Genomic DNA, 7920 nt, shown 5'->3' with positions numbered 1-7920 from the left:
TAATGTAAATGTTTATATCCATAGGTATGTGATGTTACCTTCTACTCAGGAGTAAGCAACCTTGGCATATTCCATATGCTGAAGACTCGTTTAGTCAGTTAACGAACTCGGAGCCTCTCTGTGCAAGCACTGTCGTGTACTATCGCACTGAAGAAACAGATAATGGAGCTTCCTTTCTAATCGGGGAGGAAAGATAAATAAAGCAAAATAACTGTTACTCTGAAAATGAAACAATGTAATAAGATAGTGAGTGCCTGGGCAAGGCCATCAGCCGGAAGGACTAAGGCCGGAAATCAAGAATCATGCTGCGCCTGGTAAGGTCGCGCTGACCAGCAGACATCCCAGTGGAAATATCAGACAGACACTCGGATATAGGAATTTGGAGTTGTAGGGAGAGATCATACTGAAAACATATTAGGAGCTATCACGCCATAGCTGTATTCAAACAGGAGTCCTGGGAAGAACGTGTAGGTGGAAAAAAGAGAAGGTCCTGGTAATTAGAAATCCAGCAGAGGAGAGAGGGAGCCAGCGAAGAAGACAGAAGGAGCAAGTGACACTGAGGTAGGTGGCTGGGAGAACACAGGGTCACAGAAACCAAGAGAAGGAAATGTTTCAACAAAGGAGGGATCAACTGTTGGATGCCATTGGGGTAAGATGAGGCTGGAGTAGAGAGGGAATCATTTGGTGACCTGGACAAGAGCATTTTCAGGACAGGGGAGATGAGTTCCCCAAGAGCGGGTTAGGCAGCAGGACGGGAAGGGAAGAGGAGGCAGTAACTCTTCACAGCTCTTGAATGGGGAGCAAGAAGAGGGGGCGAGGGGCCAGATCTTTGCTTTGAAGGTGGACAGCATTGAGGCACGTTTGCTCAGTGGGCAGGACCCAGTAGGATGGGAAGAATGAGTATGCTGGGGGGTGCGGGGTTACATGGCGCAAGTGGAAGGGTCGGCCACGTCCACTAGAAAAGGCTCAAGAAGAAGCACTTTCTCCTTTTTCTTGGGGGGAGGGCGGTTTTTTGGGCCCGGCCCGGGGCGGGCGTTGGTTTTGGGGTTAGGAAATTGGGGGGTTGCCTTTTCCCTGGTTGTTTTTTTTCAAGGTTGTTAGCTGAGAGCATGGGAGGGAGCGTTGCGGCGGAGTTTTGAAGAGTCAGGAGACTGAATTACTTGCTTTTCCATACTAGGGAAGATGGCACATGAGGGCACGGGGACCGATTTTCTTCTGTGGCCTGGATGCTGCTCCCACTGCTCCTGTCCCCACTGCTCGGGCCAGCAGCTCCAGGCCTGGCTGCAATGTGTGTCCCTCCCAGCCAGAGCCGACTCCTCAGAGTGGCAAGGAGCTGGGCTCTGAGAGCTCGTCACTGAGCCCTTCATACTTGTGACTGAGCACAGCGAGTACACACTGCCCCTGAAATGCGCCCCCCAGCCTCTTCCACGGAACCCCTCCACCATCCTTCTCTCCCCGCCCCTTAAGGCGCCGGCGGGGGAGTGGCTGTGAAAACCTGGCTCAGGCCCTGTAGAGGCAGAAAAAGCAACTAACGTCTACCAGAGCCTACCAGGCACCGGGCCCTCATCTCATCTTGTTTTCACACCAACTCGGTGAGAAGGGTCGAATGGCTCGCTCAAGGTCACCCGGAATAAGCGGTAAGACTCACGCCTCTATGAGGATGTCACTAGCTCCCGCCCTTGCCCCTACACCGCTCAGCCTGTTTGTAGAAGGCAGATTGAAAAGTTTTCCCTGAGAGCTGCCATCAAAGACCGTCCTCTTCCTGCCTCGGTCCTCGTGCGACTTTGGATTGCCACTTCTGTTTCTATGGCTCCTCAGAGCCACTCGGGAAAACGTGGCGAGGCCTCTCAGGGACGTCTCCTTTCCCTTGGGAGCTCCCCAGGCTCCTGCTCCTCCCCGGATGGAACCCCCAGCTGGGGCACAGGCAAGGCATTGCCTCGTTTCGTCCACACAGAGGATGGGACCTCGCAGAGGACACCCAAGGGAACTCGATCTGTCCCAGCCGCCGCCGCCTCCCCCTTCTTTCCAGCCTTGGTCCGGCTCTTCTCCCCTCCTGTGCCTCTGCGCCCACCGCCTGGAATCCCTCCCCTCCAGCTCCCCCTTCTCCACCTAACTCCTCTTTCGCCAAAGTCGAAGCAGCCTTCTCCTGCAAACCTTCCTTGACCACCGTCCTCCCCCAATCCTGCCCTCCCCCGCCAGGGTTCACACACTCGCTGGCTGCTGCGGTGTGTGTCATGGCGTTCCCCGCGCTGTCCTGGACGCCCAGGCTCCTGGGGGGTGCCAGGTCTCCCCTTCACGTCAGCACACAGTGCCTGCTTCCTAGCAGGAGCCGCACACACGTCGCCTTTGAGGGTGACGAATACGCAGGGGAAGAGAGACCCGGCTTGCTGCGGAGAGGAAGGGAAGAGCGCTGGGGAGGAGCCTGCAGGTTCATCAGGGAAAATAGGTACGTGTTTAGGGACAGGCACAGGCGATGCTGCGGACCTCAGTGGCCTGAGACGACAAAGGTAGATTTCTTCCCAAAGGCAAATGTCCCTGGGGGCCAGCAGGGGGGCTCTGCTCCTGATAGTCACATTGCCAGAGGGTGGAGCTCTGGGGGGGGGTCTTGCATCAGCAAGTAAATGCTGTGGTGGGGAAGTCACATGCTACCCCCTCGGTCACAGGGTGCCAAGGAAGCGCAGTTCTCGTCCACACCAGGCAGGCGGAGCGCTGGGAATACCGGGCGGAGCAGGCAGATCCGGTTCTGCTGTGAGAACCTGCAGCGGTGCCTCTGGCTGCCGGTGTCCCGAGCAGGTACGTTTATCTGAGGATGAGACGGTTCTCAGCTCTGCTCCTGTTCTGCTGTCACTATGGCAGGGGTGGGGCTGGCAGAGGAAACCACCAGGTGTGGCCATGGGAAAGTCCCTCCAACATTCTATAGAAACATGGAATTTCCTGGTTTTAACCATTTCATATCCAACTGCTATCTCAGAGCTAGCCAGAGCAGCGCAGACCTCTCTGGCCCCCTAGGACATTTGATTTGGGGCATCGAGTCCTGGCTGGGAAATTGGTACCCGAGTTCCAGCCCCAGCGGTCTCGGAAGATCGTGGGCAAATTACTGAAGTGGTTGGGCCTCGATGCCTTCAGTCTGGAGAACGGTTTCCAGTCTCCCAAGCACGTCCGCGGACACTGTTCTGTGTCACCCGCAGCGTGAGCGTTAGCATCCTCGTGCTGTGGGCGAGAAAGCTGGCTGTGTGCTGTGCTCTGGGCCACGCCGGAGGGCATCACCTGGGTTCTTTGCAGTGCTTGCTCTTCCCTGGGAAGGTGAGTCAGATCCAACTGCTCCTAGGACTGGCGAGGCATAGGTCCTGGACCTCCCTGGGGCTCCTGGGTGTGGGAAGTCGGTCTTCCCAGGCAGCTCTCCACCTGGTTAACTTGCCCAACCTGCTCTGCTGACTCTGGCCAGAGCCCTGAACTTCCCTGCTCCAGTGAACTGCAGGAGATGCGGGACCAGCACCCAGCAGCCTGCCCCAGCCCCGGCCGTCAGGGCCTCGGTTCCTGGCCTCTTTGTGGCTCAGGCTGTGGTCCTGCGCCTCCACTTGGGAGCTCAGAGCATCCTCTTTCTCCTTGCTGCTGAAGTGGTGGCTGTGCTGAGCTGCCTCTGTCTCTTTAAGAGAGAAAGAGAGAGCGAGAGAACGAAATCAGGAAGTGTGAGAGAGCTGAGAGCCAGGGCTCTGTGCTGAGCTGGGTGTCCTGCCGCCAGAGAGCCGGGAGAAAACCCACTAGTCCCAGCTCCCGGGGTGGCACACGGCCATTTCAACTGGCCCTGCCTGCAGGTCCTAGGGACCTGTGGCTACCAGGATGCTATGAGCACTGCCCACGAATGACAGAAAGCCCTGAAAGCTCTGGGGGTGCCACCCAGTCCTGCAAGCCTGCGTCCCCTGCAGCGGAGATGGGGTGAGTGTGCAGCGTCCATGCAGGAGGGGGGGTGGGGAGCAGCCCAGGGGCAGCTGCAGGGCAGAAGTCAGCTGGGTGCGAGGGTACCGGCAGGGCAGCAGCAGTGCTCCCTGTGTCTCTCTGGCTGTTGGGGGTCGGGTGGTGTCCGTGCTCCCTCTCCGGCTGGCACTCTTGGAAAGGGCTGCTGGGAGGCCAGTGAGAGGCAGGGAGGGTTGTGGCACAGAGGAGAGGCCAACGATGCTGCCTCCCTGGGCTCTGCTTACCGACACCTGCAGGCAGGGGTCAGCTTCTAGTGCCTTCCCTCACTTTTCCCGGGGTCTACCCCCCTAGCCCGAGCCCCAGAAATAGGAGTGGCCAGGAAAGTCTCCCGGAACAGCTGGGGCACAGGGCTGGAAACCCCCCAGCCCTGTGGGGGAGGGCGGCAAACAGGAAAGGGTTAAAGGGCTAGGGCCGGGGCCTTTGATGGAGGCTGAGAAGCAAACAGCACCAAGGGGCGCCTCTCATCCGCCCTCCTCTTTCCGGTGCAGCTCAGCTCCTGGACTCGCCACAAACAGACAGCGTAAGACACGCCTGCCAGGGAGAGTCTCTGCCTGACTGAGGGCGGCTCAGAGCTCGCGGTAAGTGCATTTGGCCGTGGGAGAGCCCGAGGAGGGAGGGGAGGTGGGTTCACGCTCACGCGTCCAGTGGCTCACTGAGGCTGCAGCGCCCTTCCGTGCACAGGTGCGGGGGGCGGGGGCTGCAGGGCATGCAGAGCTGAGCCAGTACACCTGTGCCGCAGTCGGACCTCCTGGGCACAGAACCAGGGCCATGCTGCCTGGCTGGAGCTTGCCCTTTGCACCACACGGCCCATCACCATGGCGTGTTCGTTGCCCTAGTTCCAGAGCCTTGGCCGTGATTTCAGTGTGCTCTGCCCCAGCCCACATCCCAGACCTGCAGACTGACTCCTCAGCCTCGGGGGAAAGCCTGGCTGCCCTATTCACACTGAGCTCTATATGGTCTTCAGGGACCCTCCAAGGACCTCAGTCCCTCTGTGCAAGGCAAACAGTAACACAGTATCTGAAACTAGGAATTGACCACTGATCTCTTCAAGTGGCTTCTGGCTCAGGAACGGACATTCCCAAGGATTTGCATTTTTAAAAAGGAATTCAGAGAGGAAAGGCTCCGAGCTAAGGACATAGGGTTCCAGGCACAGGGCCCCTCCGTTTGAGAACCTATAAGATGTCAGAACAGGAAGCAGCCTTTTCTAGTCCAGCCTTATTTAAAAGTATTTAAGGGATGGTGGCCCTTCGTATGGTCCTGCCCGCAGGCATCCCCAGAAGGCCAGCTCTGGCCCTGTTTCTCAGAGAGGCATGGAGTTTAACTTCCGAGGCTACACTTTCTGGAACCAATTGCTTTAGAGGAACCGGCCTTAGGAGAGAAGAGGATGAGGGCAAAGATGGGGAATGGAGTTGTAGGGGGTTTCGGATCCTCCCCAGAGCTCCTAAGCCCTTAGACTGATGATTTCTTACCTCTTCTACCCCTGCTCACACACACACTCGCGCACGCACACACACACACACACATACACACCCTGCAGCAGCCCTGTCCCTCTGATGGACATGGCCGTGCTGGCCGCCTGGCTAGCAGCAGCTGTGAGCTCGCAGCGGCAGGAAGTGGTGGGCCTGGCAGGCCGGCAAGTGGGTGGGGTGGGGGGGTCCAGCTCGTGTTGCAATCCTGGAGATTTGTGGTGGTGTGGTTAGTGCTGCCTGACCTGGGGCCCTTCCTCCTGCACTGTTCTGCTTCCTGGGACAATCCCAGGCCTGGAGGCCAAAACACAGAATTCTCAGTGCCCTGGGAGAGATGACAGAGAAGGTCTGTCTCTGCAGAATGGTCTGTCTGGGGAGGGGCTGGAGGGGCCCTGGGCACAGTGAGCGTAGGCCGAAGTCCCTGTGGGAGGAACAGGCGCAGGCTCTTGCTGTTGTGCTGTGCTTCTTTTTGGGGAAGTTACTTAACTTTTCTGTGCCTCACTTCCCCTGCTCCTCTGCCTTTGGAATGGCCACATGGAGCCCTTCGTGGGGTGGTCTTGGGGCATGGCCACTGGCCAGGTCACCGGTGCCCACCCCAGGTCAGGAAGGGAACCCTGAGCCCCTAGCACGTTCTTTCTCAGGTGGGAGGTGGCCAGCCAGCCCGGAGAGGAAATGCAGAGCACAGTCAACTACCTGTGGCACACGGACGACCTGCTGGGGCAGGGCGCCACCGCCAGCGTGTACAAGGCCCGCAACAAGGTAGGGGGCCTGGCCCCTCGCACCTGGGAAGGAGGCCCGGTCGGCCCCCAGTGGGCTTGAAAGGTGGTTCGAGGCCAGACAGGGGCCTCTGGGCTTGGTTCAGCACACTCTGGGGAAGGAGCCACCGTGGCCTTGAGCAAAAGTGTGAGGAGCTGGGAAGAGCTCCCCGGGAGGGTGACTCTTACTCTGTCGGTACGAGTTGGGACAAGAGAAAGATGAAGTCACCAAGCAAATATCCAAGGGAGGTAACAGCAATGGGATCTAGGAATAGCAGAGGTGGGAAGTGGCACTTGTTCTGGATTTTTCCTGCAAGAATATACGAGATGATACTCCAGACAGGCCAGGTTCTGACCCCTGCTCTGCTGCTAATACCAGGAGGGTTGGCTGCCATTGCAGTTATTGTCAGTAGCAATAATATTAATAACAAGCTACCCTCTGCAGGATGTGAGGTGGGCCAAGCCCTTGTCAGCTCCTGGTGCTGGACCATCTTCCCCCCAAGTAGGGGAGGGAGCTGAGGTTGGGAGCCCCCATCCAACCGGGCTGTCTGCTCATCTCTGGGGTTGGGCAGCTCAGAGAGGCAGAACGGAGGCCCAGGAGAGGGCGGCTGCTTCCCTGCGGGGATGAGACTTGTATTATCCCCCTGCTGTCTCCCACCCCTCCCTCTCCCCTGGCAGAAATCCGGGGAGCTGGTTGCCGTGAAGGTCTTCAACATCGCCAGCTACCTGCGGCCCCGCGAGGTGCAGGTGAGGGAGTTTGAGGTGCTGCGGAAGCTGAACCACCAGAACATCGTCAAGCTCTTCGCTGTGGAGGAGACGGTGGGTCCAGCGCTGGGTCAGAAGAGGGTGGTCTTGTCCTTGACCTCACAGTCCGGGGAGAGTCAAGCCATACACTCACAGAGACCTGCTCATCAGTAGGCAACCTGCAGGGGGAGCAAAGAATGCAAGGGTGGAGTAAGTGCCTAAGCAGAGAGGGCTTCCTGGAGAAGGTGGCCTCGGGCTCCAGTGTGTGGGATCAGTGTGAGGCCAAGGAGGGGAGGCCGGGCTGGAAGCTGGGACCTAGAGGATGGGGGCCCTAGGCTGAGCCACCTCTTCTTGGTGGGTGGGGAGGAGAAGCGCATCCTCCCAACGCTGCCTGTGTCCGTCGCGCAGGGGGGCGGCCGGCAGAAGGTGCTGGTGATGGAGTACTGCGCCAGCGGGAGCCTGCTCAGCGTGCTGGAGAGCCCCGAGAACGCCTTCGGGCTGCCCGAGGACGAGTTCCTGGTGGTGCTGCGCTGCGTGGGTGAGCCCCAAGCCTGGCCCCCGCCCCGCCCCCCTCCAACCAGCTGCAGACCTGGGGCGGGCCCTACTGGGCAGCACCGGGTGTCTGGTTCTGCTGGTCATTCGGTTTAAAACTCCAATTTAAAAATAAAATTTAAAAAAGATTGAACACCAACATTCATAGCAGCATTATCTACAACAGCCAAAAGGTAGCAATGGCCTAAATACATAAGCAAAATGAGGGACATACATGCAATAGAATATTATTCGACCTTAAGCAAGGAAATTCTGACACACGCTACAACATGCATGAATCTCGAAGACATCATGCCAAGTGAAATAAGCCGTCACGAAGGGACCAGCACCATATGATTCCGCTCACGCGAGGGTGCTGGAGTGGTCGGGTTCACAGGGACAGAAAGTAGAACGGTGGGTGCCGGGGTTGAGGGGGCATGGGGAGTGTT

At 58.2% G+C, this 7920-nt stretch overlaps 1 protein-coding gene across 2 annotated transcripts in view; it reads left to right on the top strand.

Annotated features, from left to right (window-relative positions):
• Positions 1-6088: 6088 nt before the first annotated feature.
• The window catches only part of LOC105821217 (inhibitor of nuclear factor kappa-B kinase subunit epsilon), a 20679-nt gene continuing 18847 nt past the window's right edge, over positions 6089-7920 (top strand). For both annotated transcript variants that reach the window (XM_012657889.1, XM_012657888.1), the window contains exons 1-3: positions 6089-6200; positions 6875-7015; positions 7349-7478. In XM_012657889.1, coding sequence (XP_012513343.1) covers positions 6114-6200; positions 6875-7015; positions 7349-7478 — 358 coding nt within the window. In that variant the 5' untranslated portion in view covers positions 6089-6113. The remainder of the gene's footprint in view (positions 6201-6874; positions 7016-7348; positions 7479-7920) is intronic.

Source organism: Propithecus coquereli, unplaced genomic scaffold, assembly GCF_000956105.1.
Source record: "Propithecus coquereli isolate 6110/MARCELLA unplaced genomic scaffold, Pcoq_1.0 Scaffold563, whole genome shotgun sequence".
Lineage (NCBI taxonomy): Eukaryota > Metazoa > Chordata > Mammalia > Primates > Indriidae > Propithecus > Propithecus coquereli.
Note: the sequence above shows the minus strand (reverse complement) of the source record. Positions and strands in the feature narration are given on the sequence as shown.